This window comes from Cupressus sempervirens, chromosome 3 (genome assembly GCF_028749045.1).
Source record: "Cupressus sempervirens isolate cs-2001-9-10 chromosome 3, ASM2874904v1, whole genome shotgun sequence".
NCBI lineage: Eukaryota > Viridiplantae > Streptophyta > Pinopsida > Cupressales > Cupressaceae > Cupressus > Cupressus sempervirens.
In genome coordinates, this window is record NC_143120.1 from 886,362,894 (window position 1) to 886,380,749 (window position 17,856).

At 29.5% G+C, this 17,856-nt stretch overlaps 1 protein-coding gene across 1 annotated transcript; it reads left to right on the top strand.

The window, feature by feature from the left end:
• Window positions 1–4,797: 4,797 nt before the first annotated feature.
• LOC149569635 (annexin Gh1-like) lies at window positions 4,798–14,910 on the top strand. Its single transcript, XM_089822346.1, has 6 exons — window positions 4,798–5,070; window positions 7,839–7,984; window positions 8,100–8,318; window positions 9,191–9,400; window positions 9,568–9,657; window positions 14,548–14,910. Exons 1-6 carry the CDS (start codon window positions 4,995–4,997, stop codon window positions 14,713–14,715), a joined length of 909 nt encoding a protein of 302 aa, XP_089678472.1. The 5' UTR covers window positions 4,798–4,994; the 3' UTR covers window positions 14,716–14,910.
• The last annotated feature ends 2,946 nt before the right edge of the window (window positions 14,911–17,856 follow it).

The window sequence follows — 17,856 nt, forward strand, 5'->3', positions numbered from 1 at the left end:
CTATCTAGTGGTCCTAGGATCCCTAGGGACATATCTCATGTGTTCAAAATGGTTAAAAGGGATAATAGGGAAACCTATAACCTCTTTTTGGACCCATTTGATGAAAACTAGGGGTCCTAGGATTCCTAAGGACATATCTCATATGTTTGAATGGGTTGAAAGGGGTCATAGAGAAACCTATGACCCATTTTGACCCACATAATGAAAACATGTCCCTACGGTTCCTAGGTCCCCTATGAATATTTTTCATATGTTTGAATGGATCAAAAGGGATCATAGGGTAACATATGACCCCTTTCAACCCATTCAATGATAATGTATGTCACTAGGGGTCCTAGTACCCTTGGTGACATATGTCATATGTTTGAATGGGTTGTGGAGTTATATGATAATCTATAACCCCTTCCAACTCATTCGATGATAATATATGTCCCTAGGGGTCCTAGGACCCCTATGGACATATCTCATATATTTGAATGGGTCAAAAGCGGTCATGGGCACCCCGTAACTTCTTTGGACCATTAAGTACATAGATAATATCTTCTAATGGCAAAAAAGGGTTCAGAGTGTACCAAATGACCCCTTTTGATCCATTCAATCACATTATGCATACTTAGGGGTTTTAGGACCCCTAACAACATAAATAATATGCTCAAATGGATCATAAGGAGTTATAGGGTACCCTATGACCCCCTTTGACCTATTTGATCATATTATGTGTTCTTTGGGTCCTAAGACTCTAACAATATAGATAATATGTTCAAATGGGTCATAGAGTAGCCTATGACCCCTTTTAACTCATTGAATCACATCATGTATGCTTAAGAATCTTAAGATCCCTAAGGACATAGATAATGTGTTTGAATGGGTAAAAAGGGGTCATAGGGTACTCTATGACCCTTTTTGATCCATTCGATCCTAGGACCCCTAAGGACGTAGATAATGTGTTCGAAGGGTCAAAGGGATCATAGGGTACCCTATGACCCTTTTCGATGTTTTTTAACCAATATATGTGTGGTTAAGGGTCCTAAGACCCTATAAGAAATACAAATTAAGGGTCCTCAAAAGAGGATGTATGTCATTTTTTTTTTTTAAAATAGAATTTTTCTATTTTTTATAATTAATTTGTTGTTTTTTAATTAATTATTTTTTATGAGGAAAATCGGGTAGTTGATTTAGTTTTGGTAGTGCTTTGGATACCAAGCCTTCATGGTCAACACCAAAAAATCCCAAAAATGTGTTTTTACCCTTTTTTGCGAGTTTATGACTTCGAGCATATAGCTGACAACTTTTTTTCACCCAATTTTGATGAAATGTAAAGAGTTTCTTAAGAATGTTCTTGGCTTTCCATCAATATAATGTTTGTCAAATCACAAGTTTAGTAAGTAATTTTTACTTATTTACTAATGGAGTTAGTTATAAAGTGTTGATTCATAAAGTGTTGATTGACATACTAGTTTAAAAAAATTATAACTTTCAAACCATAAAATATTTTTGAAATCTAAAAGATGTGTCACATTCTATGTTCTATCTATTATAGTAGAAAAAAAAAAGGAAATTTTTTTAATGTTTTGAATTAGTTAAAGTGGTCAAACATGAGCTTTTTATTTTTCAGAAAATGTTGTACCAGAAAATCCATATTTAATTATTTTCTTGGAATAAAAATACCCAAAAATAGGTGTCACATCTAGTCATGGGTCTACTTCTTATATCTAGAGTCTTCTAAAAGAGTATTATTATTTGATTATGATTAAGGTGGTTAAACATACACCTACTTCTTATTTTTTGTCCTAGAATTTTTGTACTACTAAATGAAAATATGAATTTTTGACTGATAAGATTAAATTATTTTCATATAAGACCTAGAATTTTAGAAACTATATTTAATTTCTTACAGATTCTATTCTTACAACTTTTTAATATAAACTTCATAACTAGTTCAAAATTGTACATCAAGTTGACATAAACCTAGTTTGTTGATTTTGCACTGCCACTTAAGGGTATAGTTTGGCATATCACAATCCTACACATACCCAAGCGAGCTATAAGAATATTGATAGGTGTTGCAAGATTGATTGTAGGCATTGTAAGATTGATCAAATATGCATTGTGAGACTGATGTAAGTACTACAAGAATGATTTTACATGCTATAAAGTTTCTATTAAGAATTGTAAGAATTTGAAAAGCATTAAACTTCTCCCTATATGTGCTCATACACTTGCAAAAGCCAAAACCACAACACAAATCACTCAAAATTCACCAAAAATCATCAAAAAATGTTAGAATGAGACATCTAGCCACATGGTGGGTGTTATTTTGTGTATAAAAAATGCATCCATAGGATAAGTTCAACCAAATTCAATTTAAAATACAAAGATCTATTCTATTTAACAACTTTGAATTGAAATGATCAATAGGCATTCTTTGTTCCCCTATCTAAGAAGATTAAATGAATGCTCTCAACTACAAGAAACACACCTACAATGACAATTCTTAGAATGAGAATGATGAAATAAGCTATTTGATGTGCAATTATACTAAAATATGATTCATTATGATCAATTGAAGCTAATTATGCTAGAACAATACTAAAATGAGGTCAAATTACTCCAAATATGGATGAATTTTCCATAATATGGATGTAAATAATAATGGATCTCAATTTGACTATATTGGTAATGATATGATGAGAGTGGATCTATTTGACTATAATATGGATTCTATGATGAGGGTAGATAAATTGCTCTTAGAATGCATTAAAGGAAAAATGAGTGGCTAAGATAGAAAATCCTTGGAGTGATACATGTGCTTCCAATCTTCATCCTTCATTGGTTGATTCATATTTTGGTCCATATGTTGTTCATGAAGAATTCTAGGATTTATTAATTCAAAGAATTAATTAATTAATTTAGCCATGTCTTTGATTTAAATGGGTTGGTTAATATTTGATTGAACTATTTAATTAATTGATTAAATCAATTTCATAGTTACTCAACCTTTGTATTTAATTAATCACATGGCTTAATTTTAATAAATCAATTGTTTAGCTGCCTTGTTAATTGTAAGATGTATACATGTAGAGATAATTTGGGGGTTGTTTAGTTTATGTTTTTTTTATTTGTAAAGTCTTCCATACTACCAATTTGATGGAGGTAATTGCTATTTTGTACGTCGAAGAGGGTGCTTGTGCTCTTGAATGGAGTAAGCTCATTTGTAAAGCTGATTCGAATGTGGTGGTGCACATGTTGACTCAACAACATTCTTAGAATGTTAGCTGGTAGTTAGCTTTAGTTGTTAACCAAATTTTTAACTTGTGTGTTTCTTTAGATTCCATTTCTTTCTCTCATATCTTAAAGGAGTAGAATGTTGTAGCCTATTGTCTAGCCAAATGAGCTTTTGATCATATGCAAATTTAGAATTTATTATAGATAAGACTTAGTTACCTATAGATTTGTCTCAACAATTTTACCACTTTATGAATCTTGATAGGAGTATTTCTTCTTATTTACATTTATTTTAACTCTTCTTTTATTCTAAAAACATATACAGAAATCTTTGTTTTCAGCCACGTGAAGACATGGGGTAAGTTACAAACAAGTGCCACGTAGTGGCATGTACTTGCCATAATAGTAAATTGTAAAATTAAATAGTAAGATAAGATTGATAATAGAAGCATGTTATGTAATACAAATAGAAAAATAAGACTAATAATAGAAGCAAAATATTTACTATTAATAGTAGCTAGAAATAGATTATGTAATACAAATAGATTAATAATATAAGCTAATTATTTACTATTAATAGTAACAACCTTTGTACTCAGGCATTGCACATTAACAAGAGATAACTAAGGTTAAATTAATTGTGTAACTAGAATTATATTGTAACCTAATTTCTTGAATTTAAAGAATTTTAATTTCTTTTTTAAACAAATAAATTTATGCTCCACTTTGACCTATAATAATAATATTGAGATTGAATATACTTCTAATTTTGATAACATTAGCTTACAACAATATCTAAATGAATATATTATAAAGTCTTAATGTTGAAAGTTATAATTAGTTATGTATATTTATATTTATATTATAAACTCTAATACTTTTAATATTAACCAATGTTAAAAATTAAAGATATAATCATGGTAGTATTTAAATACATTATAATATATGTTATTAAAATTGACTATCATAACATAAAATATTCTACAATAATTGATGTTAAGCTTTTACTAATTACACATTGATTATAAATGGTTGTAAACTCAAAAATTATTAAGTAAACCTATTCTCACACAAAAAAATGAGTCTTGTTCGAAGAACAATAAACATTGGTATGTGTAAATGTTTTGAAAAATGATGCAATGTGGAGAGAATAACTAGATACCGTCACTATAACACCAATTTCTTTGAGTCAATCATATTTTAAATAAGTTAAAATATATATATACATATAAACTCAAACTTTATAAAAACTATAATAATAAAAATAATAAAGTGTTTTGATTGTTCCAAACTATTGAATCAACTGAATACAATAGTATTGGCTAAGACAAGTACAATCAGCCTGACCTTCCTAAACCTGTATATTGTCGTTTTGTAAAATATGGATGCTGATTCTCGTACCAAAATAATCTTCCTAGGGTGAAGATAATTCCAAGGGCCTGCCAGCAACGGTTTCTTGTGATAACCCTAAAAAAATCCACGTATTCCAAGTACCTGTTTCTTATGGCCATATTATAACTTTACATTGCAACGTTTAGAGAGTATGTTATAGAAAATATCGGTCAACCTACATTTAGTCACTTCAAATTCCTCGTGCCCTCCGTTACAAACCCCCCTTATCATAAATAATATAACAATCTGACAAACAGACAGATAAATGTGGTTTCCAAATTGGATTTCTATATATATGGAAATGAATTCCAGCTTTCTGTAATTCCATAACAATTCTAATTTCAAGCTTGTTTGATTTTTTGGGATAGAGAGGAAGGATGTCTTCAATTACAATGCCTGTGGCGCTTCCAAGTGTTGAAGAGGACTGTGAGCAGCTAAGGAAGGCTTTTCAAGGTTAGTGAATTTGCCTCTGGTAGAATGCCCAATATGCTCAATTTTTATGGTAGTTATGCTGTTTACTTTATTGATCCTTTCATTTTCCCCTTCTCTACTGAATGCCATTTTGATTCAGTTAATTGATTGGATGTTATTTGCAATTGGGGTTTGCATCTTGAGCTTGGAATCTGGGTAATCACACGCTTTTTATCTTTTTCCTTTATTGCTTCAGCCTTAGCAAGATGCATATGCATCTTTACACCTCCATATCTGAAGGAAATAGCAAGCACAAAAAGCAGCTGAAACACAAGGATTATTCAACCATGTCATGTGGGCTTATTCATTTCACTAAATTATGAAATCTAAATTACAAATTATTGTCAATTAGAAATGCAAATGAACCTTAAACATGCAATTGGATATATAATGTACATAATCAATAACTAAATATATAGAAATTAAGATAAGCACAGCCAAGGAGGCTTCTGTCATTTTGGGTACCTTAGATTTGAGGTTCTCTTCCCCTATCCAACAAACTTAGCTTCTTTGTTTTATTTGTTTTTTTGCTTTTTTCTTTGTTTACAGGACCCTTCAATTGTCTAAAGGATTTAACATACAATTTAGCCTCTTCCATTAGAGGATTTGGGGATTTCTATACAGAACTTCATTATAAATGTTCAATGATTTATTATCTACTATTGTGCTCCACAAAATTAGGATAATAGATTATGTAAACTGAGGAACTACTTCTTGAGTATATATAGTCTAGGAAACCATTGTTTAGGTAAAGTATGAGACAGAAAAATGTGTTTCAGAAATGGTAGTCCACAGAACCATTTACTTTTTAATATATGTGTATGTATTAAATATTTCAAGGATAACACAAATTAAAAGTTTGCTCTTAAATTCAACTCTGATTCTGTAATCTAACCATTTTCTCATCAAACTACGTTACACACATTTTAGCTTTACATATAAAACCAAAATGGCTCTAGTTTCTGGTTTCAACCATTTACCCATATTTCATCTTGATAGTTAAGGGTAATGCTCATCATGATGTTATTCCAAAATGACTCCGGTTCTGCGATTTAACTATTTCCTATCAAACCATAACATTTGTTTGCTCTATCTGGTGCTTCTAATGGTTTGAGAATTATTTCAATCTGATACAATTGTATGACTTGAGAACAGTTTTAATGAAGAAAATTTCTGAGCTTTTGAAAATAATTTTTTTCAGTATAAATACAATAATTGTTTCTAGATCCCACTGTGTGAAAAAAATAATCAAAATTATCAGCAACATTTCAGATTGCACCATATAATCTATCATCAAAATAGAAGCAAAGATTAAAAAAGAACCATTAATAAATTTTATACATATTTTTTCTTGATAAAACGTTTCCTTTTTAATTTGTATTTTTATTATTAAAGAGCCAATGGTAGATTCTACGAATATTTTTTTAATAATTCAAACTGATTTTTCTCAAAATATTGGGAACTTTTCAAATTTAATTGTTAGTGTTGAAGGGACTTTCCTAGAAATACTTGCTGACTGGGTACAGGCAGGGGATGTCCCTGCTGTCCTGAAGTCCTGGAAATTGGTCCTATGTGTTCTAAGTCACCAAATCTTATAAGTCTTCTTATCATAGTTTGAAGCCCAATATGCTATCTGCATGCCCAATATGCTATCTGCATATTAATATTTCCTGTTATTTATGCTCTTACCGCTGTGATCAGCAACCTTGACTTTTAACATGGGAATCCCTTTAAACAGTTTCAACTACAATTCTTTTCATTAAGTTTGGATGGTTGAAAATTGATTTAACTGAAGAAGAAATATATTGTTCATTATCAGAAAGCATGTCCACAGAAGTGAGCGTTGTTATTTTAAATAATGGGAGATGGAAGTTTCACAGTTACAAGAATTTTTGAACCCTAATAAGTCTTAACGTTGTTTTCAACTCCAAGGACATTGCCTCAATTTTTTTTTACAATTCCTATTACGTATTTCAACAAACTTTTGCTGTCTATTGATATTCTCCTCCTGTTATGAATAGGGTGATTGTTTCTGTCATTATGTATTTATATCAATCAGTTTTAAACATCACACATTAAGAAGAAAATTAAGTCTTGGAATGAAACTTAGTATATAATTTTTAAGCCGTCCATGATTTACAAATTATTGAGATTTCTCGAATTAAAAATTTAATCTTAAATTCTATTTGTCAGTGTCCAACAACTTCCCTAGCCCAATTTGTTGTTGGATTTGATTGATGCATAAGGTTTTTCAATGGATCCCCTATCATTGGGATGCAGGAAACATGTGAGGCCCACATTTTGGTTGGCAGAGAGCTGAGCTATTTAAGGTTTGCTATACATGATAGCATTTCTTAAAAATTGAGAATTCGTTTTATAGGGGAAAAAAACATATGCCAAGATCTTTATTTATTACTAGTCTATTTCCATGATAGAACAGAAATATGGTTTTAAGTAAAATATCCATCAATTTAACCTTTTGTAACTGATCTGGAAAAGAAATAGCCTGCACCTTAGTCAACTTCGTAGATTTCATTTCCACTATCTTATGGCAACTATAAAAGGCTCTTGTTTGTTGTGTGATGTAAGGAGCTCATTGATTAAATTTGGCCTTTTTTTCTTTCTGTGATCAACGAATGAATTTAGTGTCAATGCCTAGTCTAGAGCATATGTAATAAGTGAACCTATTGTTTACTTCTCACACATGTTGACGCGTAATTTTCTGAACTACTGTTTTTGTTTCTTTCAAGGATTTGGAACAAATGAGAAAGCGGTCATAAACATATTGGCTCACAGAGGTGTCTATAGGCGCAAGTTGATAAAGGAAACATATGAGAAAATGTACAATGAGAATCTCTTAAAGCGGCTAGAATCAGAGCTTACAAGAAAATTTGAGGTTCTTTCTTCATCTCTTCATTACTTTTCTTTTCATACCATTTTTAAGGATACTTGCTAGAACCATTGGATATGAAAAGAGTCTATCTCACAAAGAAAATTCGCTATTTGGAAAGAGAGCTATGTTTTTGTGGATGTTGGAGCCTGCTGAGCGTGATGCTGTTTTGGCACACGAAGCCATTAAAAAGTGGAGCTCAAAAGACACTGTTCTCATAGAAATTTGCTGCTCTCGATCTCCAAGTGAACTGCTGCTGATGAGCAAAGCATATCATCTCAAGTATAAAAAATCTCTGGAAGAGGACATTGCTTCACATACAACTGGGGATTTTCAGAAGGTATTGCACGTTGCCATTAATTCTTTATGTCAAAGCTAACTTCCTTTAATCTAATTGAACATGAAGAGTTTCTAAGGTTTAAGACCGATAAACACTTATGTTAATGTTCTTTGCCACAATGTGTTGGATTTTATATATGTTTGTAAACATTATGGATTGTAGAAGCTTGAATTCTTTGTTTTCTTATGTTTTTGAAAACAGAGTATTTGTATGAGCTTGTAATGGGAATGGCCGGAAATTGTAAGAAAGAAAAAGGATATAGATGTTTTATAGGACTTTCAAGTTTCATAGGAATAAATTATTAAATGCATTGGTTTGGAATAGAATCAATCATTGTATGTAAGTCTGTGCATTTGATTCCTCAAAAGGAGATGTAGGAAATCACCCTCAGTCGACCTCAATGGGATTATTATTTTGTTTTTCTCACTGGTTTGTATGAACTTGGTCCTCCTGATTCATAACTCTATTCACAAATATTTACAACAATGAAAAATATTTGATACATTCATATGAATATGAATATGCTCACATTGTTCAGTGTGTGAAGGCCAACGTTTCTCAGCTGTGGTCTTCCCCTGCTTCTTTGTTTCTTCCTGGTGTCTTCAAATTTGGAGATTTCAGAAACTTTGGCAATAAGTGATGATTATGTGACTAATTAAAAAGAGATTGCTCTCCTTTTTCTGTGGATAGAGTGATTAATTATGAGCCATACAATTGTTGTATTGTGTTTTTCTTTTCTATATAACAATCCTTCTTTAGCATCAGAATTGTTATAGCTCCAACTCATATCTTTTAACATATATTAAACATATGCATTTACAATATATAGTACTTAACAAGCTTGACATGGTTGAATTACTTTTGTTTTGCAGCTGCTTTTTTCACTTGCTAGTTCCTTTCGATACGAAGGCCCTGAAGTAGATATGCATCTTGCAAAGTCTGAAGCCAAAGTTCTTCATGAAGCAATAAAGGACAAAGCTAAGACTGATGATATTATCAGGATAATCAGCACAAGGAGCAAAGCCCAATTGAATGCTGCATTCAATCAATTAAAAGATGAATTTGGCTATAGTATTAACCAGGTTAGATGTTCTTAAAAAGAATTTTAGATCTATATCCTTTCTTGGCTTCTTCTTAAACACTTTTTTTTTTTGCAACGCGTACTACATAAGTTTGTTAATAGATTCTGAAGAGTTGCATAAACTCGTTCAGAAGTTTTCTTAACACTGGGTAAATTTCACTTGTTTAGCTTTTGAAGAAACATAAGCCAGAAGATTTTCAGGATGCAGTTCAAACAGCAGTAAAATGTATCCGCTGCCCCATCAAGTACTTTGCAAAGGTATGAAGCACATGTTTAAAATTTTTACTATAATACAATTATCAAGAAAATTGGTTAAAATTTATAATTTGTTAAGGTTTTATTTGTTTTCATTTAATATCAACTATAATACCTTTCATAAACAAATATATTGACGAACCCATGAAAAAAAACAATGTAAATTGGGATTTGATGTTCATTGTCCATGGCTAAGATTAGAGTCCTGTTTATGTTCCATCTAGATTTGAAATATAACTAGCTTATATATACTTATGTATAGATAATATGTCAAGAATCATCCTTCTCCACTTATTTTAATTCAAATCCTAACCCACACACACAAAAAATAAAAATTAAATTAAATTAAAATAGGTGCCTATATATAACCTAGTAGGAGTTGTTGCGCACCATGGAAGACATTTTTTGAAATATTTTAATCTAAAAGTATATACTTATATTATATTAATATGAGCCTCCCTATTATATGGATGTTAGGATAAAGTTTAACAATTAGAGTTTAAGGATGTGATTTATTGTTGGATATGTATACTATGGGTGAATAAGTGTTTTCGAAAAATTGTACAAATAGTTTTGTCAAGTCTGAATATCTCCATTGTCCTTGATCTTTGCTCAAGCTGTGAAACTTTTATCTTGAGAACCTTATTGCTCTGATACCAATTGTTGGAAATATTCAAGATATGACAAGTTACTGAGAGGGGAGGGGTGAATCAGTAACTTGTCATATCTTGAATATTTCCAACAGTGATTATGGATAGGGTTAGAGTTAGACTTAAGACTTGGGTTATGGTTTAAAGTTATGGTCTCTCTCTCTCTCTCCCTATCTAGATCTTTGTGTGTGTGTACCCCTGATTGTAAAGAAACTTGGCAACAAAGAATATAACCGTTTCCACATAACCCATAATAGATCTGAAATAAACACGGAATTAAAATCCACATGCAAGAGAATAGACAACATACCCACAAAATTGTGACACAAGATATACCCTGGGAAACCCTCATTGAGGGAAAAAACCCAGCCTCCAAAAGCATCCATCATCATGTATTATTCAGCAAAAAATACCATTGCCATACAACCATGGAAGCCTTCATGGCCATAGCCACAACCGAGCAAACTATGTGAACAAGCATGAATCCACACATCCCATGCCATGCTTTCAACCTTCACAAATGCTCCCTTGGCTAACCTGTCAAGCCTTGTCCCGCTCGACTCTTGCCTTTTGTCTTCTCTTTGTCACTCATTTTCACTCTCTTACAACAACTACCCTTGTGGCTGCTTATATAGTAGCAAGTCTCACAAAACCACTAAGTGGTATTACATAAACAATGTGCTAAAACCATATGCTACCTAACCCACTAACCCCACATTTAATATTGGGCATTTAATTCTTTTCCCCAATATTAAATAATTACATAAAATATTTTTACAATGTTACAATACAGTTCATCAGAAATATTCCATGGGAATCTTTACATGTTGCACGTCCATCTAGGTACAACATTACCTAGTAAAAATAAAATAATAAAATAACAATATTATGCAATGTGTGCAACACCCATTATCTCAACACTGATTACCCTCTCTCACATTATCTCCCCTCCCTCAGCTCACCGTTGTGTACCTTCTCTTTCTCTCTCTCAAAGTTAATTAAACATGAATTCTAATATCTAATTAAGATTAGAGGTGGAGTTATAATCAAATTTAAATTTCAACTTAATTTGCTATTAGAATCAAATCTCAATTTGTTTGGGTAAGTTTCAATTTGTTTAGGGTAAAATTATGATTTGGAACATGAACATTTTTTGTTAGAGTTTAAATCTCAATTGAGAGTGAAGTTGTGATTTGAAATATTAAATTAAAAAATACAACCTAATTATATTTGAAAAATAATTTAAAATACATATATATAATAGACTATAAGTTAATATTTTCAAAATTTTGATTATCACTTTCTTTAATGATGAATATATATTAAGTGTATATTCCATATAGAATTATTTTTGTCTAGAATCTCTTATTCGTGGTATTCCTATTCCTTTCAAATAACTCATTAACTATGATTGATAATAGAAAGCAAGAAACTGTTATCATTAGAAAAGTAAAATGTTTCTATATTAATATTTTTTTTTTTCTAACTAAGTATAATGATATTTCTAATAGAAAAATATAAATAGAATATAGAAACTATTTTATTTTTGTATTAAATCTACCTATGCACACTTTTGTGACTATTTGTATTCTTCTCTAACTTTTAGAAGAAAACAAAATCCAAAAAAGTAAATTTTAAGAAAAATAGAAAAAGGAAATTTGAAAAAGTAAAATGCCACTTGGCATATTTAATATTGATTTTGGCAATTTATTTTAAGTTTGTATTTTTAAAATATTGTGAATGTCATTTGGCATTTTCTATTTTAGGCAGGAGTCCCATGAGGGGGGGCTACAGGTCTATTTTTCATGTATAGGTCCCATAAGAAACTTTTTTAGTAGCTACAGGATTAATTAGAATCTTTTCCATTATAATAGGAGCCTCGTATTTTTAGGAAGCGGATGAAAATGGGGTGGGGCTAGAAATAGCCCCACTAGCCTAGGGAAAAATCTAGCCATTTGTCAAAAACTAACACTTCAAAACTTAAAAAGTCTTTATCATAAAATAAATTTCAGAAAGATTTTCCATAAATTTGGGAGCTGAGACTTTAAAGTGAAACAAATTACAAAATCCATAGGACCGCTCAGCTTACAAATTTCCTAAAAAATCTCAACAAGTGCAGCTCTATTTTTAAGGAAGCTGGCATCCATGGGACCCCAGCCTTAATTTTTCTTTTAGTTTAATATTTTAAATATGTCATTTGTCAATTGATTTTCTATTTCTATTTGTTAAATTACCAAATGGCACTATATATTTTAATTTATTTTTAAAACTTTTTGTGAATACCATATGACATTTACTATTTTAAATTGATTATATAAATATATAAAAATTTTCCCATCAAATTTATTTCTAATTCTATTTGTTAATAATTATGATTACCAAATGACATTACATAATTTAATTTGGGTTTTTAAGTTTTTGTGAATGCCAATTGGCATTTTCTATTTTAAATTGATTTTTAAAAATATTTTTTCCCATCAAATTTATTTTCTAATTTTGTTTGGATTGTCAAATGACATTACATATTTTAATTTGATTTTTAAAAGTTTTGTGAATGTCAAATGACATTTTCTATTTAAAATTGATTTTAAAAAATAAATTTTCTTTTGTAACTCATCAAATCTTTTTTCCTTACGAATTACTCCTTGGAATACTCTCACGTCAAGATTTGCTTCTCCCATTGCATATGCCTCTCGACATAATTACTTTCATCATTTGTTGTTGTAGTAGGTGTTGAGAATATATTGTACTTATCAATAGAAAGATTGAGCTATACAACATCGAAAGATTCTAGGTAATACATATAAATATATGGAATAGGACTAATATTTATTGTTTATAATTTGTTTGATGTGCATCTTTATTATTGACAAGAAGAACTAGAAACAAATTTCTAATTTCTTAAAAGTTGTAAAGAACTAGGATAATCTTGAATATATTTATTATTTGATGTAAGGTTGTTAAATCCTAAGTTGCAAATCTAATAGCTTTGGAGTTTTTCTCTATTATTGAAAGTAGTGACATGGTTTTAAGATTGACACTATAACTAGAAGTTGGCTTTCAATCATCACTAGAACTTGCACTTATCTAGACTTATATATGATCCATCTAAAGTTGTATTCTCCAACAATAGAAATCAAAGACCATAAAAATGTCTTTCTAGTATACATGTAAGTTCTTTTAGTTGCATTCCCATGTCTCTTCTTTGGTTTTGGCATCAACCTCAATCCTAACTTGTTAAGTAGACCAAGTTTCAATTAACTCTCTATATAAAGTGGTGTTTTTGTGATTTGATTAGTCTGAGTTTGACAAATAAATTTAGCTTTAATAGGTATTGCAACTATTTTGCTACCATTCATTTGAAACCTTTGCAAGATATTTGAAGCATGTTTTTTCTGAGATATTTTTTTTTGCTTGTACTCTTTTGTACATAGCCATATCAATATGTCAGTGCATCTATTGAAATTATTATCTCAAATTCTAAAATAATAGTTGCCTAGATATTTGTACATAAACCTAAATTGTTCCTAGTATATATAAGATAAGAATGTTATCACCTAAGTTTCTCTCATAAAGATTGGGATTTGACAAAAAACTTACAAAACCCTTGTGTTGTAAATATTTATTGAGTTCTAGAATGTCATCAAGTCTTGGCATTTATTTAAGATCATACAAGTCTTTCTTCAATTTGTGAATCTATAGTTTTTTAGAACATATATCAAAGCCTTTAGATTTTCTAGGAAAAAAATTCATCAATATAACCAATCAAAAGATTCTCTTGGCATTCAATTGATAAACTCTTCAACCCTATATAGCTATAGAAACTAATGTCAATATTATGGTAACCATCCATGATGCAAATATCAATGTACCAATGTACTCACTACTTTTTCCAAGAGTGTAACCTTTGGCTATCAAACTAGTTTTATTTTTATAAATGCTTCTATCAAATATGTACTCTTAGTTCTTCTCTTTTCTTACTATTTATATCTTATTAATAAATCATAGAACATGACTAAAATTCTTGATAAAAAGATGTTCGTGCAATGAAATATATATATATATATATATATATATATGTATATATATATAACCTCATGTTCATGTACAATTTAAAATTTCTAAATTTTTATATCGAGGGTTGACAAGTTCCGCCTATTTTATCAATATCTAAGTATAAAATATATAAGTTAATATAATAATTGTAAAACCATCTAAAGTGAAGTCTACAACTAAAATCCAGGTTTTAAGGTCATCCATGGAGGGCCTAGGAACGGACGATGAAACCTTGACTAGAATTGTTGTGACAAGAGTTGATGTTGACATGAAAGATATCAAAGCACAATTCATGATAGCAAAGGACACAAAGGGAGACTATGAAGGTTTCTTGCTTGCATTAGTTGGTGAATAATATGTTTTGAGCTCTTATTATATGCTATGAAAAGAGCATAAATGAGACAGTTTTAGATATCAAGCATATAACATAATGTTTAGAATAAAATTATACACATTTTTTATTTTTTATTATATTAAATTTGGTATATGAGGATCTTAAGTTATTATATTTTGCATATCTAATTAATATATTTTATGATTTCAAACTTCATTCTTTTGGGGAAAAAATCAAATAAAGAATTTGTGTTGAGTTATTTTAAGGTGTTGCTAGTATACTTTTGGATATGATTGTGTGTAAAAACATTATATCAATATTTCATATCATACAATGCAAAAAATCATAGAGTATGATCTGAAATATTGATGTTAGAAATTTACACATAATTATATTTAGAAGCTTACTAACAGCATTGGTATAGATTGTGGAAATATACTATCATTGTTTTAAGATGGTTAGATTGTAATTATGATTAAATATTAATTTATTCTTTTACTAAATTATGATTTTTGCATTTAATATTATAGTACATTTAATTGTAAGATAAATGATTATCATTATGTCTTATTGGAAAAAATTAAAGGACTTATTAAATAAGATAAGATACAAGAAAGTTACAAATGAAAATGAAAATGGAAGGAGATTCTCATATCATTGTGAAAGCCTTGAAAATAGGTCATCAAATTAGTAGCTTAAATAAGCATTATTATTAAAATAGTATAAAATACATTAGTGTATTATATGGCTAATTTAAGGAAATAAATTAAATGAGTCTAAGAGAAGAAGGTATCATTACTCAAATTTCTCTCCTTTGAAATTATTAGACAATTTAAAAGAGATACTTAAAAATACCTTTTATATGAATTATAGAAACTAGTGTTGAGTTAGATTAAATGAGCATAAGGGAAGGGAATTTTAGGCATTTCTACTTAAGTTATGTGAGCTCTAAAATAATTACCTAATTATACAATTATAAAATGATTAAAATTGTGTAAAACTTGCATCCTTTGTAATATTTCATTGTATTAAAGAATCTTGTAAAAATGAGTCTAAATTTAAATTAAGTTTTTATCAAGAAAGTAAAGTAATATTTTTACATTCAAGTTATAATTTTAATAAATTAATAAATTAAACTCTAAAAATATAAAATTAATTAGACTAGAGCTTACAACACAATGGTAAAATTCTAAGCCCCTTATCTGGAAGGTCTTGGGTTTGAGTAATGAGTTAATCAATTTATACTATGAAATTAATTATTAATTAAGAACAAATTTAATTTTAAAAAAGTTATAAGAATAAATGAATAAAAAGAGGAATTAAAAAGGGGTTTTCAAATGTTTTTATGTTAGATCCATAAATTCTAAACTTTCGCAAGTAAATCAAGATAGTTACACTCAAAATATGAAAGTACTATAAGAATAAAAGTTGTAGTACTTCAAATAAAATGTATAAACTACTATATTTTGAGATTAAGGGCTTGAAAAGGGGAGCACATAAAGAGGCATGTCTTTTTTGCCAAAAAAATATAACACAACATCTAGTGTGCTACCCCTAAAATGTCCTCCTTTTTTGTAATTTTGTCAACTCCCTCCAGTGAGAAGTTATAACTAGCAACACATAATTTATCTATGATTGTTTGGCTAATTTATTATGAACGTATGATTTTTTACAAAAAATTTAAGTGGACACACTCTGAAAATGTGAAATTTGAGTATTCCCCTAGAAATAGTTGAAATCTAATTGATAATGAAAGCTTCGTTTTTCAGGTGTTTAGAATGGAGTCTAGTTTCTTAAAATTGTATTTTATTTAAAAATTTGATGAATAAGCCAAAATCTATTTTCAAATTTCCACACATCAATTTTTGATAAAAATATGACCTACTTATAAAAGAAATTAGAGACATAAAACTTAATAGTCTCAACATTCAAAATTAATTATATGTTTAGATAGCCAACAAAGAGCTTTAAAACATCATGATCTAATTTTTTTTATGTGTGTTGAACCACGTGAAAACTTGATAGGGAGCATAGGTGAAAATGTGAGAAACTTTTATATGTTTTCTAAGATATATGCTTTGCATTTGTTGTAGTCATCCAAGCATTTGGGTTGGTACCCATGGAAAGTCCAACCCTAAAGTTTAGTGTTTATCAAAGCTACTAATATGATGCACACCTTATGTAAAAGATATTCTTAGTACAGTGTGCACATTGTATGGTGCAAGACATATGATCTTTGACATTGCTAATTTCTATCTTTTTGGGCAAGTACGCCAAGACAATGTGCAATATGTGGACAATGTTTTTGAAAAGAAGTTTTTAAAAAATTGTTAAGATCAAGAGGGTTGAATCCTTTATACAAAAAAACTATTATTGGGATTTTTACTAAAATATAACAATGTCTAACATGCATACCAAAAATTCATAGTTAGGTGTGTGCGAGATCATGGTATGTTAAATTATGCTTAAGTGGCAATGAAACTTGAAATAAAACTTTGAAAAGTTATCAGTCTTACATCGAAAAGATGTAAGAAGAGAATTTGTACGAAATTGAATATAGTTTCTAAGCTACTAGTTTTTTTATAAATAAAAATAAATTTATTTGGTGAAAATAATGTACATGAATTTTAAGGGAAAAAATTAAGAAATAGATGTATGTCCAACCATCCCAACCATAATTAAATCATAACAATTTTTATATTATTCTGTAGATAATTAGAAGACTCGTGTCTAGATGTAACAAATATTTTTGTATAATTGTTTTCCAAATAAATAATCAATTATGTTTTTTTACTATAACGTTTTTACAATATAAAGACTATTATGTCTCCTTGCCTTACTTGGTCAAAACTTAATTTTTTATTTTATTTTCTTATAGTATGAAAAGAATATAATGCTCAAACTATTTGTGCCAACAACTCTGATTGGGAAGGTAAACATCAAGAATTCCCTTTTTTGGCTCTCTAGCTTGCCAAACATTCTAGAACATTCTAGAATATTTTGTCCTAGTGTGTCTCCTTAAGTATATAAAGTGTGAAATGCATCAAAATTTTACAAGTCATTTGTTGGATATTTCTCCATGTAGGATTGAGTCATCTGATGTTATAGGGCCACACTACCTTTTCTCGCAAAATCTATCCCAATTTTAGGAAATTTGACCCT